The sequence below is a fragment of the Tigriopus californicus genome, chromosome 5 (genome assembly GCF_007210705.1).
Source record: "Tigriopus californicus strain San Diego chromosome 5, Tcal_SD_v2.1, whole genome shotgun sequence".
Lineage (NCBI taxonomy): Eukaryota > Metazoa > Arthropoda > Copepoda > Harpacticoida > Harpacticidae > Tigriopus > Tigriopus californicus.
Window position 1 is genome coordinate 14,990,970 of NC_081444.1, and position 19,475 is coordinate 15,010,444.

At 42.7% G+C, this 19,475-nt stretch overlaps 2 protein-coding genes and 1 long non-coding RNA gene across 5 annotated transcripts; 1 reads left to right on the forward strand and 2 right to left on the reverse strand.

Annotated features, from left to right (window-relative positions):
• The first annotated feature begins 30 nt into the window (after positions 1-30).
• Positions 31-1,292, forward strand: LOC131880070 (uncharacterized). Its single transcript, XR_009373232.1, has 2 exons — positions 31-95; positions 583-1,292. It is a non-coding gene; the product is annotated as an uncharacterized LOC131880070 (long non-coding RNA).
• Positions 1,255-6,653, reverse strand: LOC131880069 (WD repeat-containing protein 86-like). Its single transcript, XM_059226576.1, has 10 exons — positions 6,537-6,653; positions 5,708-5,868; positions 5,422-5,623; positions 4,382-4,525; positions 4,020-4,128; positions 3,413-3,589; positions 3,003-3,128; positions 2,174-2,348; positions 1,756-1,936; positions 1,255-1,694 (listed from the first exon to the last, which is right to left on the reverse strand). The coding sequence occupies exons 2-10, from the start codon at positions 5,790-5,792 to the stop codon at positions 1,349-1,351; spliced, it is 1,545 nt and encodes a 514-aa protein (XP_059082559.1). The 5' UTR covers positions 5,793-5,868; positions 6,537-6,653; the 3' UTR covers positions 1,255-1,348.
• Positions 6,654-8,386: 1,733 nt separating this feature from the next.
• On the reverse strand, positions 8,387-18,999 carry LOC131881428 (alanine--tRNA ligase, cytoplasmic-like). 3 transcript variants are annotated; one of them, XM_059228282.1, is made up of 6 exons: positions 17,490-17,667; positions 16,574-16,808; positions 15,720-15,897; positions 13,048-15,617; positions 9,062-9,179; positions 8,749-8,933 (listed from the first exon to the last, which is right to left on the reverse strand). In XM_059228282.1, the coding sequence occupies exons 2-6, from the start codon at positions 16,780-16,782 to the stop codon at positions 8,898-8,900; spliced, it is 3,111 nt and encodes a 1,036-aa protein (XP_059084265.1). In that variant the 5' UTR covers positions 16,783-16,808; positions 17,490-17,667; the 3' UTR covers positions 8,749-8,897. The 3 variants fall into 3 exon arrangements, with proteins under 3 accessions (XP_059084264.1, XP_059084263.1, XP_059084265.1); XM_059228281.1 differs by lacking the exon at positions 17,490-17,667 and adding an exon at positions 18,877-18,999 and having other exon boundaries at positions 8,387-9,179; XM_059228280.1 differs by having other exon boundaries at positions 8,387-9,179; positions 17,490-17,669.
• Positions 19,000-19,475: the final 476 nt, after the last annotated feature.

The window sequence follows — 19,475 nt, forward strand, 5'->3', positions numbered from 1 at the left end:
CTGTGACCTCATTTTCCTCTTACTCTCTCCTTTCAGAACACAAGATGATTGTCTTTCACCAACAAAATGGACAAGAACTGCTAGGAAATCACAAGGTGACTAAACATTAGCTTTGGTAGCACACTTTTCTGTTATTTCAGGAAAAAAATAATCACTTCTACAAATTGGACTTTGACGAACTATGCTGAAAAGAAGGCTATTCTTCTGAAAGCCCCTCTTACAGTATTGTCATAGCATTGGTTTAAACAAGTCTAATATTTTTGTAAAATTCCATCACGCTTGACAAATCAACAATCTTGAGAAAATAGCCACATGAAGGTCTAAGTTACACTCAGTCAGTAATTATTTTATTTCAACAATGACGTCGTCGTTCTCTGACCTTTTTCATCATTCAATGATTTTACCCTTTTGATTGATCCACACGAGAGATTAATCGAGCATCATAATACGTCACCCTATGATGATGCCCTGGTTCGCCTGATTGATTTAGTGCCAACCCTTGTCCATATGGTAGTTAGGAGCATGCAATCTGCACATGTATTCATTCTCCTAACCTTCCCGAGTCATTATCTTCTCTCCTAGCTTGCCCCTTCTCGATCAAGATCTCCACCTGCAACCCGATCGTCCCGGTTGTTGTTCATCGACGTTGTCCACCACTGATGAATGAATGGTTCCACCCTGGTCTCACATGAACTCTTGGATCCAATTACAAAGCTATTCTACCTTCTTACCCAATACCATCCATCAAGCATATTTTGACCACATTTGGCGTCGCTGTTTACGTACTTCCCCTCCTTCCCGTTTCTACGCCACCTTTCTAACATTGTTGCTACTGCGGTTACTGTGGCTGAGTTCCTGAGTTCCGAGACGGTCCATATACGATGCATGTAAATGGTCCACCCTGGTTTATTTGATTTGATTTGAGGCTCAGCTCAAGAGCGGCAGAATCGGAAGAAAGAAATATCCAGATTGTAATGGAAAGATGTAGTTGTAGGATCGCCATGTTATAGTCATCCATTTCAAGCGATTGGTGGAATCTCTCCGAAACTTGTACTCACTCCAATCATTGTTATGACAAACTTGTTCTGTTGCCAGTCTCTAGTACGCATCACCTGTTCTTGTCTCTTTTCCCTTCCTAGAAAAAACTGATGAAAAATGAATCCAATTGTTGTGGAAAGTGCTAATTGTCCATTATTCTTTAAGAACCCTTCCTTAGGTTTCATTGAGCCTAAAATTCTATGTTCTGTGCCAATATTAGAGAATAAATCAGAATTATATTGTTCCGAAACCAATTTGATCTTGTTGCCTCATAAGTCAATCATAAAAATAGATTACATCGTATTAACATTCATAGAGCTAGAAGTTCGCTTTCGAGCACATCCAATTCGTCGTCCTTCGTCTCCTCTTCATTTTGTTGTTCCTCCTCTCCTTCCTCAGGCCCTTCCTCCTTGTTCCCCTCTTCATCCCCCTCTTCTTTGTCCTCCCCATCATTTGCTCCATCATTTTCGCTCTCCTCCAATTCCTCGAGCAAATTCTCTTCTGGGACGTCTTCTTCGGGCTCTTCCACGTTAGGGTCCACAAGTGGAACGGCCATTTTCTCTTCCTCTTCTTCTTCAGGCTCTTCATCGGAGAAGAGCTCCTGCTCCTCGCCTAATACATTCTCCACTTCTCCCGACAGAACGGCCAAATAGGCCCTGCAAATAGAATGAACTAAGCTGACAAGCACAATTGAGACCATGATTTGTAACCCCTTACTTGACGAATTTCCAATCCACATCAAACACCCGAACGGTTCCATCGGTGGTGGCGGAATATATCTTGTCCCCTGCGGTCTGGATGGCAATTATGGCTCCAGGGTGACCAGAGAAGGTGCGCAACAAATACCCCGATCTGGCGTCGAAGCAACGAATCACCCCATCACCACATCCGGTTATCACTAGAAATTGGCCAAGATGGACTTTCAAATCCAGTTGTGTTTGAGGGAAGTGAGAAATGAGAAAACACCACAGTAAATCTTGCGAGCTATGATAAATGTTGATGCCAAGTTTATCATCCGTCATCGCTCTGTTTGTTCTTGTTAGAAAGTTTTAAAGTGCAATTCGAAAGCTGACAGCCACAGATAAGCACTCACTTTCGGGAGATGCAGTGGCCTTTTTTTCAGTATCAAACTTACACAATCCTTTGAAGAACTTCATGACAGTCACTGACATGGAGTGGCCAGTGTAGTTGACGGTGTTGTCGCCAAACTCGGTGACCCAGCTTTTACCTACACCATCTTGGGATCCGGTGTACATGAGTCGATGATTGATATGCATGCACACGATGGCTGATCGATGAGCGTCAATACTCTGTGAAAGACGAACGAGTGAAGAAACTGGATAGAGCTCACTCAGATTGGGGTCGGGTTTCAAGATCAATCGGGATGCTTGGTGCCGTCCAATTAAACTGGGAACATTCTTTGTTGTTTCCAGAAAGTTTGAAAGTATTCGGACCTCAACATGGCACAGTGTGCCAAGCAATGGCAAGGATGAATTCAATTTCCATGACATTTTGGCATTTGTTTGTGGGAAGTGGATTTTCTAACCATGGCCGGACGCACAAAGTTTATAAAAATCAAAATAGCACAAGTCATGATCCATCGAAATTCCATAAAAAGTCAAGGAATTGTTGGAAAACAAAACAAACAACGATTGCCGAAAAACAGAGGATTGCAGATGAACTTAACAATGCCAATCAAATTCCATCCAAACGAATTAAAACCAATATTAGCACATCGAAAATTGTTTTTACAAGTACAAAAAATGTCCCTATTAGAATCGTCCTTTTAACAAGTTGTTTCAGCGTGACATGAAATCTCCGCAAGTACACAATACTGTATACTGCGGTGGTATAGTACAAAACCAACCATCAAGGGTAATGAACCACTTCAAAGTAGGAAAGGGGGGGGGGAAGGCTATTGTTGGCCTTGAGGCCAAGGCTTCATTGGCTATTCTTCGAATTACCTTGATTTGTTTCCCTGTCTTGATGTCCCAGTATTTGATAAATGAGTCCGAGCCACAGGTGTAGAGAACTTTTCCCTTCGGATCGGTGGACATAGCGATTATTGACCCCGTATGGTTCCTCAGCGTCTGGAAGGAACCCAATCTTTTATGTATGATGAGTAAGCACCCAAAAGCTCGTGTTTCTGGTCCGGAACAAAGGCCAAAAAGGACCCAAGTTCCTCCGTTCCTATTACGAAAATGGGCATTTGACTTTCCAAGTCATTTCACTGCCTTTCGACGGTTCCTCTTGGGAGGAAAGGTTGATTGAACCCGTGCATCCCATGCTCTCTAAGTCATTTCGTTCGGGCCCAAAGGCCCTAAGACAGAGGGTAAACGTAGATACTACGACATAGTATGCCAATCGTTGTTACCTTGAGGCACTCGCCGCTGAAGAGATTCCAGATTTTGATGCTGGTGTCAGCTGAGCCTGTGATGAGCAAATCCGATGGATGAATCAATTCATCTTCCGCTCTGTCATTGTCTTCTTCCTCGTTGGCCTCACTCATATACGGCAAATAGATAAGTGGGTAGACGGCGTGACCGTGGCCCTAAAACAATTTGTTTCAAGCTTGATGGCTCTCCAATATGCGTGGCCCTTCGACAACCCAAAAAAACCGGCGAGAGATAAATGAGTCAAGAAAAGGCCAAAGTTCCATGTTGGAACCTAAAGCTTCCTGTCCAGGTAGCCATAAATATGTGATGAAGTATGACCAAGTGCATTTTCTTCAAAGCATAACTTTGTCCGAGCGCAGAAAAAGGCCGATCATCCATAATTAAAGCTTATATAGTTAATGGCATAATATTCAGGGTATTCAAAGGCCAGTGGTGGATGGTAATTTCAAAGTCTATTGTGAGGATTATGCTCTTATAGGGCGGACGTAAGTGCATTTTGGAAAAGCAATGCTCACGAGAACTTTCTACTCTTGTGTATAAGTATGTGACATACGTACAATGAACGATCGACCTTATCTTTTTTACCTTGAAGGTCCTGATGCAAGGCTTGGGGTGATCCTCTGCCTTGTTGTACCAAACCCGTGCTGTGCGATCATGTGAGGTGGAAAAGATTAGCTCATCTGTGACCAATATCCTGTGGATAGACAAATGGAAACAGTTGACAATATCATGTGCACAATAGTTCCCTCTGACATATTTGGGATATCTTATCGGATATCCTGTTGAGGTGTTCCGTTTCCCACCATGCCATCCTCGTGGTGGCCGATTTGATAAAGGCCAATCAAGGATGGTTATTTCGGGTGTTTTATGTACTGTGGTGCGTTTGAGTCTGTGTGTTTTGTTCCAATTAGTAAATCTTTCGGTCAATATTGACCCTCTCGACTCACTTGTGTATCTTGGAATTATGTCCCTTGTACGTGTAGAGACACTCGCAGGTGATGAGATCCCATTTTTTTATGGTCGCATCAGCCGATCCCGTATAAACAAAGTGGTCCAAGACGGACACACATGTGATGTAGCCATTGTGGCCTCTGTAAAGAAAACGCACATTAACAACACAATGTATTGACCCTTTGTTTGAGTCTCTTCTTGGGGTCGAGAACAAGAACCCGACAACCTCAAATCATTGGTTGGTTCTTATCTCAAGCGTCCAAGGTTTTGGAGGTATAAGCTGATGTAAAATGTTGGCGTTCCTTTCCCTGGGGTCCCATAATGCTACCTAGTTTTGAAGGGACATTTTATATTGTCCCCCTTGTAAAAGCTCAATTTGTTCTGATATTCACTCAGTTCTTTTTAAGGAACAATAAATTGAAACAAAAATATTCGGTTCAAAATTCCCATGTACAAACTCGTTGTATTTCACAATGCAAAAAATGTATTTTAGCATTGAAAGTTCAAAATTAAAGACGCCTATTCAAACTCATTATATTTTACCAGACATGACACGACTTGTTGGGATCTCATTCCCATGCATTGGTTAAAAACCGGGAAAATTCTTATAGTTATATGATGGAAACATAATGCCATACAAAATGGGAAAAGCTTGATCTCAGCTTGATCATCCTCCGCATCTTTTACTGGGAAAAAAAGAAGTAATTTATTTGTAGCCGTAACAATAAATTTGACATAAATAAAATCAAATATCAAATGTTCATTTTCGGCCATCCCTGACTTATCAATCCTAGCTCTACTGTCAAACTCAAAATGACACTAATAACTGAAAAAACGCCTTCAGCTAAACCTTTAGTTTTAATCACCACGCTCAACATTATCACAAGAAAGTCCAATCTCATGAAAGACAAAAATAATCAAAAGATGAATTGGACCCTCAGATCAGTTCTGGTCTTAAGCCTGGCACGGAGTGTTACAATTGTCGATTTGCCAAAGTGATCTCGTACAATTCCTGAAGGAAATGGATATGACTTACTCCAGAACTCCCAAACATTTGTCCTCGAACATTTCCTCCTCTTCATCCTCGTCGCCAATCATCCAGACTCTAGCACTCTTATCCTCGGATCCGGTGATTAAAATGCTCTCGTCCACGTTCAAGGCCATGCAATTGATTCCGTCATAATGCCCATCCAGGGTTTCCACCATTTTACCCTCGCGCTTTTTCTTCATCTTCCGACCTGAAACCACACATTCAGTGCCATTAAGAACCCCTGTCATTCATTCAGCTATAATCCCATGTAATCTATTAATCTGTAGTTTACCCAAAGTGAGCGACTTGGTGAACCGGGTGAAACGATTCAATCGCTTGGGAGTCTGTGAACCAACGTCTGTTTCACGAGGTGCCATTTTGAGGGACGAGTTTGACAAGGTTCCAACGAGCAGACCCTGGGACAATGGCCAAGGCTTCTGGCAAACTAGATATCTGAAGAAAGCCTGTTTTGAGTGTGGATGTCTTGGTTGCCATATGAACCAAAGCTCATCACCAAGACTTGAGGCTCGAAAGTTGAATTGATCCACAAATCTGCTTTCTTCTGTTATTGGCGTGGGGCCCGAATGTGCATGGCTTCAGACTGTATATTGTTATTAGCAAGTTCAGTCTAGATATATGCCAGTTACTTTTGTAGGTAAAATGATCCCTTCTAGTGGCTATCGGATTATTGGCAAGGCTTGACAGATTATCTGACTACTTTGCGATGCTTCAACCTTATTTAGGGAGTAAGAAGCAGACACCAAAAAGACGTAGAGTGAAAATGTAGTGAGATAGTGCTGGGGCGAGTCCTTTGATTTTCTGATTTTTTCTGAAAAGCACGTTTCCTGACCAAATCTGTAGAAAAATGAATAGCCTTTTTGACGAGTCCGGATTCGAGTCCTGCCAATTTCTCCAAAATCGATCAAAAGACTCAAGTACACTCGGACTCGAGTCCAGACTCGCCCCAGCTCTACTAGAGACCCTAAAGTACTTGAGGTATCTAGTGAAGGCTAGTAGGGTGCACTCACTACAGTAGCCGATACAATTCTAACTCGGAAATACGAATGAGGAAACCAGGTTGCTCAAAGCCCTTCTTACATAGAGGTCATGTCCGCACTTACGGTATTTTCCTCAGCCAATTTGAGTGAAATCGTGTCCATGGGAAAAACTTGAAGGTACGATAGATATCTCGTGAATACAAACCAATCTCAGCACACCAGATAATATCATGGATCCATGAGAGGGTTGTTCAGTTTTCAACTTGGCATAAATCCAGACCGACCGCCTTTCTCTTCGAGCAGACATTGAAAGGCTTTCAAGACGATAAGCTAGACCGATCGATCGATTTTGTAGCATGCTTCTCTTGTTTCTCAGGATTCGTGTACCCTTTTGAAGAGGATTCGTCTTTAAATAATAACATAATTAAAATCAAGCCCAATTTAAGTGGCATTTCTATTCAAAACCCTGGATGACATCACACTATACGTAATACTAATTGGAAACGAACTTTACACACCTGAGGTGACAATCCAAAATTCTCCAAATTTCGTTGTAGATCTTGTTGCCAAATAATCGAAAATTTTCATTGAGAAGACATCGTAGTAGGGAAGACACGTCATCATGTAAATGTGTGAATCTACCAATAGTCCAATGACAAATCTGTCGTATTAAAGAATAATGATTATGATAATGAAAGGCAGTGGCTTTATCATTCCACTTGATGATTGCTATTCAACAGCTACAACTTCATTGGATTTTTCGAGGATTTTGAACAGACGATGAGTTTAGTTTTATTTGGATCTGACTCATCGTTTGAGGTTCTATCCTTTACCTTTATTTAATGAGATCTACATTCCTTTATTTTTTATTTTAATTCGAAAATTGGCTCAGAGTTGCTATGACCACGAAGAAGCCAATTTGGCGGGAAGCACGTTGACAGTCCATATTTCCAGAAGTTCGTGCTTTGTCCAAAGTTCCACTAAAAGGAGGAGAAGAAGATTAATAACGATTTTGTGTGTTTTTTTTTACTTCAGTTTATATTAGAAATCATCAGCTGACGCCAATTGATGACTACGCCCTCTGCCGTCAGTAACTGCCTTCCATACCAAAAGAGCCTTTCAACAGCCACCCATGCTTTATAAATAATAGCCTTCTTACTGGATCACTTTCTCTTGGTGTGGCTTGGTCTGTGTTAAAATGCATTTGCGTTTGTTAATTGTTATAACAGGACTTTTGAACAGGTTTTCGTCAATTCACAAGACGAAGACATTGAAATATACAGGGCATGGCTTTGATTTAAACTTGAGTTTTCTTCACAACATTTGCATGAGGCTGAAAGTCCGGTTTTACGAGCGTACTACCTACTGGTGATCGTCTCAACTCTGATTTAACCTCTTTCATGTCAAGGTCTCCAAGTTAGTTCGAGAATTCTAGGGCACATCTTCCTCCAATAGAGCTCTTTGCGAACTGCCAATTCAGCCAGCAAGATCAATTGAAACTATAAGTCGTGGGTAGTAGACTTGGTGTGATCTCCATTCAATTGGCTCAAACAACCTTCAAACTCACAATAGCCGGCTCTCGGAGAAAGTTCATTCCATCATTTTTGCGTCAATCATTAGCGTAGAGTCTCAAATACAGATCAGGAATCATCCAAGCATTTTATGTGAATTTTCGCTAGTTTACTTCCTATACGTTAGACCAGCAATTCTAAGCACTCACCAGGTGTGGTGCAATAGACAGGCGGTGACTTCGAGTGAGTCGATCTCCCGTCATTCACTTTATTGTCAATCACGAAGTCGAGCATTGACTTTCAATTATGCTCAAGTCCCCCTGAAGGAATCAAACTTTTCTTTCGCTTCACGGTCCCCAATCAGAACTTGAGCAAACCCGACTTTGGAACATGTTCCATTATTATTTGATCCCATGGGACCGCAACGATAGTCCACCCAAGGATTAACAATCAATCTAAAAGGGAAGACTCGCCTGATACTTTTCTCCATTTATTATCTTATTCAACAACATCATCGTCGTCGACGGTTGATTTGATTCCATCCTTTACATATTCAATTCAAGACAATCGAGGAATGTTTCCCAGAACTCGAACGAATTCCTTCCGATGGATACACGTATTGAGCCATCGTAGGAGATTGGGAAATCGCTCTCGACTACATTCCGATCCAGCATTTTGGCACAATGGTAGAAATTCAATGGCCATGAACACATCCGCCAAAGAGAGCCGTTCGCCAACTAGATACGTGGAATCTCTCAGAACACCATTCATGGTCTCCATCAGATCCACGGCCAAACTTGTTGCCGTGGAACACGTGGAACGAGGCGGCTGATCCTGTTGTTGTCGTTGTTGTTGCTGTTGTTGTTGCTGTTGCTGTTGCTGCTGCTGCTCCGTCGAGGTGGAACAGATTGAGCACATTGTATTATGGACCGTGTCCCGGGCAAAATTCATCCATTGGAGGATCAAACTTGGATCATTGGGCAGATACCCATCTCCGAGTTTGGAATTGCTGCATAAGAAGAGCGCAATTGGAATCGAATGAGTCAGAATGGAACTGGGCGCGATCTCGAGTTGAAGCGGTTCGCCGTTGGTGGACGGTAATTTTTGGAGCGGGATATTCATGTATTGACATACTACCTCGATAATGGCTAAGGAAGGAGTACTGTCGATACACTTGAGACGGATGGGCGACGACTCTTCCTGGGTTTCGTTCCTCAGTGGATCGTCATCACGAGTTTTGAGTTTGTGTGCCATTCTGAAATTGGAAAAATCCCTGGAGTTCAAATTGAGCTCAGTCTACTTTGGGTTCAGAGATTCTTTAGGACGAGGGTGTATGGTACATCTGAAGAACTAGACCGTGTTCAATAACCTCGAGCGACATCAAATGCAAGCATCTTTAACTAAGGACCCAAATTACGACAGTGACTAGACGACTTTTTCTGTCACTTTAAAGCCATGAAGGACTGACCTCGGAGGCCATCATGGGGCTTGTTCCGAGAAAGCGATTACGTTTCCCGAGAAAATTGGTTGAAAGAGACAAATTACCATCCGCATTTCAGTTGCAACGAGCGACTTTCTCTCGTATGTACACATTAATACTACATTTGTTGGCAGCAAACATAAAAAAGATTCCACTAAATCTTCATTTAAGAAGACGTGGTGCCGTTTGTGGAACAAATCTTTCTTTTCATCCAAGAAACAGGGTCTTTGAAGCCTATTATTTTCGGGCAAACTTTGATTCAGTGTTAATGACTTTGAACAAGATATTCCCAGACCTATTTTCACAATGTAGAGTCCTCAATAATTTAGAATAATTACACCTCTCTCGTCTAAAATAGATGGCAATAAATGACAAATTCTTAAATGGCTTGTTTCACCAAGGAGATCGAGCTCATATTTCACAATTGATTCAGGATTGCTTTGCTCCGTTTAAGGAAACAAGTCAGATATAGATTGTCATCGTATCGGATCCAACGAGGCCACCGAACTAACTCTTCTTGACTGGATCAATCACGAAGGAACTTGCATGCCAAATTGCAACATGATCAAGTTCAATACATATCATAGTAAATGGAGATTGATCATTGTCTCTGCAAGTGCGATTCATTCGAGAAGGAAAAACTTTACCACGATCGTCATTTTGGAAGTTTATGGCAAAGCAACCTCCTTTGCTATAAGCAACAACAAAGCTACCAATTTCCACGATTTTAGTTGGATATCTAATGGTATGCAAAATCACAAGCTAGCTAAGTGACGGTTTGATATATGGTTAGGAAAATTGAACATCCATGCATATATATGTGCACTGAAGCCTCATCCAAAAAAAGATAAATCATAGACGTTTTAATTTATGTTACGAAGGAAAATTTAATTTTAATAGATTTGTGTAAGTCTGTGTCAAAATACGAAAGCCTCATTATTTCTTGATTTGTTTGCACAAATGTAACAAAAGCTAATTGTTCGTTGCTTATTGCCACTTGCTAAATAATGCCCATGGTAGAAGCGCATTATCTATAATGCCACATACAAATTCAATATGCAGATTAATATGATTATATAGTATACATATACAACTATTGCATTCCCTTTGTCACTCAAAAGTGCCCGCTTATTTCAATAGTTACCGACCGTATTGGTAATAAACTGGCCAAGAACGGCAAGACATGTTTACAAGCCAGAAACTCTACTCGAGGTACAGAGTGTCCAGAAATTGAGTTCTTCTCTTGAATTTACACGTCTTCAACATCAGGTCTTTTGCGAAGTATTCAATTTATTACCTTTGAACAAACTAATGAGAAGTAGGCGCCAGTTTTTATGATTAAGATTCTATTTACACCAGAATACTTAATTAATTCTGGCCTTTGGTTCTAAATCTTGCTTGATGACTAGGCTTGGTATGGAAAATGACTTTCCATTTCAAACCATAGCTAAAAGGAGTTTATTACTTTGAAGCTCAAAATCAATCTCGGTGCTCTGAATAAAAACGTCAAAAGGGTGGAGACAGATTTTGGCTGAAAATCACAAGAAGTCATAACAAATTGCGATCAATCGCTTCAGAAATTATACTGAGCTTAGTGTGGCTACCGAAGTACGCAATTGCTTAACTCATGGACCTATCCTGGCAGTTTTAAACAAATAAAGGAGGAGGAACTCAATTTCTGGACACACGGTATGTAGTATAAAACGATTTCAAACGTTAAAAGGAGTAAATTCTTTTGGTTAGCTAATTCATATAAGGACATCATTTGCTTCAAGTAAAGGTTAAATAAAAAAGCTAACATCAGGGTTGACTTGAGTAAATAAGGGTGGCATACAAATCAAGGCACCAATCTTTTTGGCATGCACACGGATGATCCCAGACAAAACGGTAAAAACATAAAATTTACAATAACTTGTCACGTCCCACAGTTTAAAGAAGATTGGATGTTTAACTTCTTTGTTAGATGGCTTTAAAACCATCAAATTTCCCTTCAAATCTTGACCTCTTCAAATCAATGGTAAAAAAACCATCCAACAAATATTGCATCAATTTAACGATAACATGCCCGGAGATCAAACAGTCTTTAAAACGTAAAGGATAATGAAAAGTATGATATGTACTTTTATGAACTAGGCATGAATATGTTTCCTACAAGCAAGTTGTACCCATTGCTTCCCTGATTTCAATTAATCTTCATCCGAGTTTTCCATGTATGAATACGAGTGCATAAAGCTTACTTTCTCCAATTTAATACATGATGCAATTTTCGTCATTCATTGCCGACAACTCTTGCCAGAATGAAGACAAGTTGCATGATAACTTGCAACAAAATGGATAGGTTTTTTTTTTCTTTTGCAGACAATACGAATATTTGAATACATAATCGAAAGAAGTTTTCCGACACCACTGTTCAGGAGTTGCCAAATATTTTATTCCCTAACTTGGCCAAAATTACTAAACGAATCAAACCAAGTATTTGATTTTTTTTTAATCAAAAAATAAGGTAAAACCAATTATTGCAACATTTGGTTATTTGCTCGGCCAACACTGCTTCTTGGGCTAGCGTGAGAACAAAATAAGGTTTCACAAAGGACATAGTTTCGTAATTCAACAAAATCCCCCATTCTTTGCATAGATCAATCAAGCCTTGAACCCAGGTGGCGTAAGTAGAGAGAAGATATTTTTGGTCTTGACCCTGTAGGACCCACACATTCAAGCACTTGAGTGCATACGAGAATACAACCAAAGACACACTTCAATGCTCTTGGTCCCCAAACTCTACGATCATATGCAAAGCATCGTCTTTGTGCATTTTATTAGTTTTGCACTCATTGGTGGCAGTCACTTGTGATAGTATCTGAAAAAGGCTTGGACATCCTAATAATAGATCATTTTTCTTCGTTAGAATAGAAAGATGAGGAGTGAAGATATTTCAATATCGATATTTTGAAGCTTCATGAACACAGCCCATTTCTTAAAGTGAATGAGTGAATCTTGGATTGTGATAAAGGTGAAAGCCAACGAACCCCCCCTGGTGTCACATTTGTAAAGCAACGTTCCTTGCTCTCTATTAATCTCGAAATCGGATTGTCTTGTTCCACTGGATTTGTAGTTCCCCATTCATCTCCAATCGATGGCTCTTGAGGGTGCTTGTTGTCTCGTGTCAATAGCACTTACCTGGCGAAATCTCCGCGGTTTAAGGCCACTCTTTAGGCTCACAACTTAAAAGTTATTGAGTGCCTAGCACAGACAGCAACAGAGTGTGGAATAATTTCAGCTGAGGCTTTCGTTAGTCACCATCATCATCATCATGCAAAATGTGAGGAAAGCCCGTTGAGATGCGTCGTCAAGTGCAAAACGGAGGGAACAAGCAATGTTCAAAGCAACAACAAAAAAAGTCGAGCAAAGAAGGGCTGACAGTCACGCGTTCTAAACGGTCAGTGTATCGATTGGAATTGGCACGAAATCATGTATCAAACGGGTCAAATTCTGAGTACTATCATTACTGTTATTAGCATGATCGATTGAATCGCAGCTTTGAGCACACAAAAATAGGAAAAGAGTGGTAAATAAAAGTATAAAAACCTGCTAAATAACAAATCAACTGGGATGATACTGGACGACAATCAACAAGCCACCTTACGTGTCTCCACTTCCGGGAAGCTTGATTTCGGGTGGGGACACGCCCAATTTGCTTTGGGCATAGGTTTCGGCGGCCTTCATGGCTTCTTTCAGGCCGCTTACGTTAGATCCACTGGCTTGGGCGTTTTCAGGCTTCCCACCTCCTTTACCGTCGATCAGGCTCTGCACTTGTTGGCACCACTCATTGGCCTTGAGACCTTTGGCAATCACCTCTTTCGGCACTTGGGCCATACAGAGGATCTTACCGTCGTCTGGGTCGGCCGAAAAGAACATGGCCGGCATGTTGGGCGTGATGGCTTTCACCTGCTTCAAGGCCCCATCCAAGACCTTGTTTTGAGCGCAGGCATTGAGCTCATAAACCAGATACGGTAGATGAGGGTTCAAGGTGAGAAGAGCTTTCGAAAAGTCGACCACTACCGTCATCAAAGCCGCCTTCCGAGCACGATCCTTGTCGTCAATGGTCTGTTTGACGGTCTTGAGTTCGTTTCTCATCTCATATTTGCGCAAATACGGGATCGTAGCTGAGTTGATATCCTCCGTCAGATCGGTGATCAACTTGACCATCTCCTTTTGGCTGAGCGAGCTTTTGGCATCTTGGATGGTCGCCTTGACCGACTCCATTTGGCTTTGGAGTAATTGAGCCTTTTGGATGGCCTTCACAGCTTCGGGTCCGGTGAGGGCAATGATCCGTCGGATGCCTTTGGCGATGGCTTCTTCCGAGGCCACGATGAAGTGTCCCGTGTGTCCGGATCGCTTCAGATGAGTGCCTCCACAGAACTCGACCGAGGTCTTGCACCCGGCAGGACTGGAGGGATCCGCTTCCATGGTTTCCACAGGGACTCCCACGCTAACTACACGTACGGGATCGGGATAGGTCTCGTCAAACACGGCTCGAAGACCCAGGATGGCCTTGGCAACGGCTAGAGGAGACTCTTTGGCAAAGACCTCCTCGTTCCTGGCAATCATCTCGTTGGCCTTGGTCTCGACCTTCTTGACCTGCTCAATGGTCAATGCCTTTTTGGCCGTGAAGTCGAACCTCAACTTATCTGGGGCAACCAATGAGCCTCGTTGCTCGGGTTCGCAATCCAAAGAGGCTAGCAGAGCAAAGTTAAGGATGTGAGTTCCCGTGTGATTGTTCATCACGTTCTTTCGCCTAATGGCATCGATTTGTAGGTTCAACACTTCTCCGACTTTGAGCTGGCCTTCGATGTGACCTTGATGAAGGACGTAGCCAGCGCGAACCTGGACGTTCTTCACCTTGAACTCCACGGACTCGTCTCCCTCTTTGACCATGAAACCTTCATCGAAGATTTGTCCACCGGATTCGGCGTAAAAGCAAGTCCGGTCCAAGAGTACTCCACATTCCTCATTTTCGACCATGTCCACAAACTTCTTGTCCTTCCTCAAAGCAACCACCTTTCCTTGACAGGCTTCGAACACATAGTTGGCCTTGGGATCGTCACTCTCGGCATGGTAAGCATATTTGGGCAGATCGTCAGTGGGTTCGACCGACTTGTCATTTAGTTCAGTAATGGCATGCACGTCCAGGGCAAGTTTGTCCTCGACAGTGCCAGAGATGCCTTGACTGGCTAATTGAGCGGCTTGTTTGGCCACTTCATAGGCCTCCAAGTCCACTTTGAGACCCCTTTCCTCGGACATGAGTTCAGTCAGATCCACTGGGAAACCATAGGTATCGTATAATCGCCAAGCAATGTCCCCAGGCAAGACCTTGGTGCCCTCGGGCAATTTGGCAATGGTGCGATCGAGCAGCTTCCGACCGCGACTCAGGGTCTTCAAAAACTGAATCTCCTCCTCGTCGATGATGTCTTTGGTGCTCTGGGGATCTTTCTTGAGCTCGGGGAATGAATCGCCCAATAATTGAACGACCTCATCCACCAAACCCGATAAGAATCCCGGTTTGGCGTCCAGTTTCTCGGTGGCAAATCGAATGGCTCGTCGTAGAATCCGTCTCAGAACGTATCCGCGACCCACATTGTCCGGTCGACCCCCATCGGCCAAGGCAATGGTCAAAGTTCGAATATGATCGGCAATCACCCGGTAGGCCATGTCCAGTTTGTCGGGGTCCTCGGACCCCAATTTCCCTTGGTAGGCAGGAACCCCCGTGGCTTTTTGAATGGCCTCAAAGATGGGGACGAATATATCGGTATCATAGTTGGAGCGTTTGTTTTGAAGGACGGACACGAGCCGCTCGAAACCCATTCCACAATCGATATGCTTCCTGGGAAGGGACTTGAGTGATTTATCTTGTTCCCGATTGAATTGCATGAACACAAGATTCCAGATCTCGAGCACATCCGGATCATCCATGTTCACCAAATGAGCCGCATCTCGGCCCCCGATCCGATCATAGTGGATCTCAGAACACGGTCCGCACGGTCCGGTGTCGCCCATTTCCCAGAAGTTGTCCTTCATATTCCCAGGCAAGATCTTGGACTCGGGCACGCCCAAACTGAGCCAAAGGTTCTTGCACTCCAGATCGGGTTCCAGATTGGCCGAAGCCTCGCCTCCGAAATAGGTTACGTACAAGCGATCTTTGGGCAATTGGCAGACCTGCAAATAAGGTTCAAAGAGGTGCGAATAAAGAGAAGGCAAGATGGTTGATGAACCAAGTGTGTGAGAGAGAGACAGAAAGGGATTTGTAGGGTAATCTACCTCCGTGAGGAATTCCCAGGCCCAGGTGCAAATCTCGGTCTTGAAGTAATCGCCAAAGGACCAATTTCCCAACATCTCGAAGAATGTATGATGGTAGACATCTTTGCCCACGTCGTCCAAATCGTTATGCTTTCCACCAGCACGGATGCACTTTTGAGAATTGCAAGCTCGGCTTAATCTGTCCAAAGAGATTTAAATATGGGCATTTATTTCAAAATGCATCAATCAAATGGAGGAAGCTGCCTTGTGGGAGAGGCTCTTAAACCCTAAACAAACTCCATTTATTCGGTCATTGGCATTAGTCCGACGCGTAGTTTACGAGAAACCTGGGTGGAATTTGAAATAAATACTGCTAAATAGGAATGCATCAAATCAAGATATAAAAGCAACCACTGCCATGTGAATGATAATGCGGTGGAAAAAAGGGCAAACTTTTCCTTGATTCAAATTAGTAGAACAGCATGAAAATTCAAAACTCCACTTCATATGAGAGCTTTATTTAAGCTAAAGCGCTTAGTAAATCAATAGATAAAGGGCGAAAAATAATCTAAGCACGTTCAGGTCTGCTCATGTGCCCAAAGAGTATGTGCAACGACCATATGAAATCTGTTTTGCAAAACTTCCAATCAAATGACGAAATAACCCGATTTCTTGGAAGAAAACAAAATCATGTCTTTTCCAATTTAAATGCTTCCAGAAAATATTTTCAATTGTCGCCCTATAATGTGTAATCGACGTCTCCTCTGAAAGCTATTTTTGGCTACCCATCAAACTTGCAGTTGAACTCGGACGAGCCGTTCCGTGCAAGTCTCATGGGTCCGGCCCCATCCGACCTTCAAGGCCTTCCATCTTACTTGGCCATGTCCACATTGGGATCCACGGAGCCCACAAAGATGGGCTTGAATTGACACATGCCAGCATTGGTGAAGAGCAACGTGGGGTCATCCAGGGGAATGGTGGATGACGAGTGCCAATAGGTGTGCTTGTGGCTGTGCTTGAAGAAATCCATGAAAGCCTGACGTACCTCAGAGGCCTGAGTCGGGGGCGGGGCGCGGGCGGACATTTTCAAGATGGTCTGACCACGATTTCCTGAAAACAAAGCCGGCCATGATTCGAAGTATTTGGCAGTCTTCATCAAGGAATAAAACCCCCTGTGACTACTTTGTGACGTTATTCGTAGGCCCAGCCAAACTTAGCATAGCTCTGGCCTTCTGAGGCCTGGCTATGATCTACGAAATGGCGTGTTGGAGTATCGTGGGAGGTTTGACTAGCTAACCCAAGATATCTTCGATCATGGATTTAGGGTTATTGTCAGCAAATTTTAAAATTGTAAAATATGTTCAATGTTAAAGGGAGAGGGAAGATGGGAAGATACAATGGACTATGTTATTCTGTTCTCTTGCCTTATTTTTGGGTCGGTCCAGGCACCACAAAGTTCCTCCAAATCGATTAAAAGTCACCCAGATTAGCGTAAATAACACCAGTTAAAAAAGAAATTATCGCCTGACCATCACGGTAAAGAACGACAAATGTGCCGATTCAAAAAGTCGCAGAAAATTGTATCATTTACCATTTGCAATTGGCATGATTACATCCTGTTACAATTCGTAGCCAGTCCTAAAACTCAAATGCCAACCTAACTGAATGAACTATTAAGAAGTAAGAGTGGGGTTCATTTGGTGGGCGTCTCCTCAGCCCCCTCCGCACCCTTTCATTCAAAGAGTGCGGGTGCGGGTCGTCAACAGACAAGCGAGAAACACGCCCTCTCACCGTCTTAGCCGAGTAGCTCAGGCGTGCTGTGGGATTGGACTTGAGCGGCGGGTGGATAGAGCAATTCACTTCCCTCCAGCCAACAATTTCCACCTTCGAGACTCAGTTGAAGCAAGGAACGGAAGCCGCAAACTTGGACTGTCTGACCATCAAGGAACAACTGACATGCTGGCAAGCTGGCAAGCTGGTATTCCAGGGATGACGCGAAAACCGGCAGATTAGGTCAGGTACGAGTCAAGGTTGGCACGATGGGATGGACAGGTGGTGAAAACATGGAATGGTGGTCCATCTTCCGTTTCATCGTCAATTGTCGCTTCTATACAGATATATTTATCGACTTCAAGGCAGAATTATTCATACGTCTGTCTAAAAATCTGTAATTATTGCCTATAACATAATGAAAGGAAGGAATGTTCCCATACGGATTTTATTATGGACAGGTATTGCATCAGAAATGAATTTCAGATGATGCAACATCATAGGTTCTATCGGGTTTTTCATGACATCATCCTTTTTTGCTTAATCATAAATGTGCAAATTAGTGTGGGATTCGATATCAATTAATCAAAAGTTGTTGTGGCTGTACATCTGGCCATGGCTAAGACCAACCAAGGAGTTTAGTGACGACCTCCGGCCTGCCATTGTGCATGTCCACAATATGGATTGATATGGATACAAATTCATCTCTTAGTGCCTTCATATGTGGGTGCCCACAGTTCAAAGTATTGTAAAGAAGGCACACATGTACCACAGTGTGATCATGCTTAAACGTCATGGAACTGAAGTAAAGCGAGATAATCACACGCAAACGGAATATGAAATTTCGTTCTAAATTAGTCCAAATATGGGGTTGGAAGAAATAGCTCAGTAGTGGTATGACTTTGAGAGGCAATTCCCAATAACAGTATGTCTTTGTTTTGTAGCTGTACTTTTTGCCTCTTGCGCATTTCTTGGGTTACTCTTCGGTGATTTTTGGTCTCTTTTTATTTTAATCATTTTCATACACGAACACTACTGAATGCCCGTTACTATTTTTGTACTTTTTGATGTTGCATGGGAGTTGTTAAAAATTGCCATTGATTTCTTGGACACCCAGGCAAAGTTATTTATAATCTGGTTTTTTTATTCTCTTGGTCACTGTCCTTGAGGCAGCGACCATAACATGGGATGACTTCATGATGCTTTTCCCTTGTGTTATTCACTGATCTTGGTACGTACTTCGATAATATGGGAAACGCTGGGATGTATCCAAAAATGTCAAAAGTCTATGAAGCCTGTGAACACATAAAAACCATCCAGCATTTCACCCTAACATAAATGCCAGACTCTAGCTGAGGGGGGACTGAAAGATTAAATTGTTGAGACTGAACAACTTATGAATTCGCACCAATTCTTCAACCCATCCTAGGACATGGACGACCCCACGACCCAACCTCGAGGCTAAGTGCAGAGCTACCAGGGTTGGATGGCGACAAGGCACAAATGGCAGCGCTGTTATGGCCTGGAAATGGTCGAGGTCAAAAACTAGGGATGTGTTTCGAATCGGAATGTCAGCTTTTCAGCTCCAAGGACCTCGGTCACAAAACGTGACCCTGCCTTTCTTGGTCTCAGAACTTGGGCTGCTCCAAAACTCGTGGCTGATCTTGGGTTTTTCATTCTGTACCCCATTTTCGTTTGACTTGGGAGCCCTAACCGAGTTTTCTTCAGGCCGCTCAATAGCTGATTTTCCGGTTCGAAACCCATCACTAGTCAAAACAAGACATTCGAGCACTAGGAATACCCCAACTCATTAAAACGCTCTTTCCCGGAAACTTTTAATCACCAACCACCACATATTGGCATATGGCATAGTTTTAGTATCAAATATGGAGATGCAAGGTCAAGTTCCCTTTATTGATTGGATGGATGGTTCAAATTTAGCGCATTTTATCGATTGGACTTGCGCGTCTAGCTTGATCGATCTCATCTAATTGGGACACAAACAAA

Excerpts from the sequence above, each read along its gene's own strand:
- LOC131880069 (XM_059226576.1), bottom strand. The coding sequence starts at position 5,792 with ATGGCACCTCGTGAAACAGACGTTGGTTCACAGACTCCCAAGCGATTG. Across the intron at positions 5,624-5,707 it reads CACCAAGTCGCTCACTTTGG|GTCGGAAGATGAAGAAAAAG; the intron begins GTAAACTACAGA and ends GTGTGGTTTCAG. Across the intron at positions 4,129-4,381 it reads CATAATTCCAAGATACACAA|GATATTGGTCACAGATGAGC; the intron begins GTGAGTCGAGAG and ends GTCTATCCACAG.
- LOC131881428 (XM_059228281.1), bottom strand. The coding sequence starts at position 16,782 with ATGTCCGCCCGCGCCCCGCCCCCGACTCAGGCCTCTGAGGTACGTCAG. Across the intron at positions 15,618-15,719 it reads CCTGGGAATTCCTCACGGAG|GTCTGCCAATTGCCCAAAGA; the intron begins GTAGATTACCCT and ends CCTTATTTGCAG. Across the intron at positions 9,180-13,047 it reads CTTCCCGGAAGTGGAGACAC|AATGGCACACAAACTCAAAA; the intron begins GTAAGGTGGCTT and ends TTCCAATTTCAG.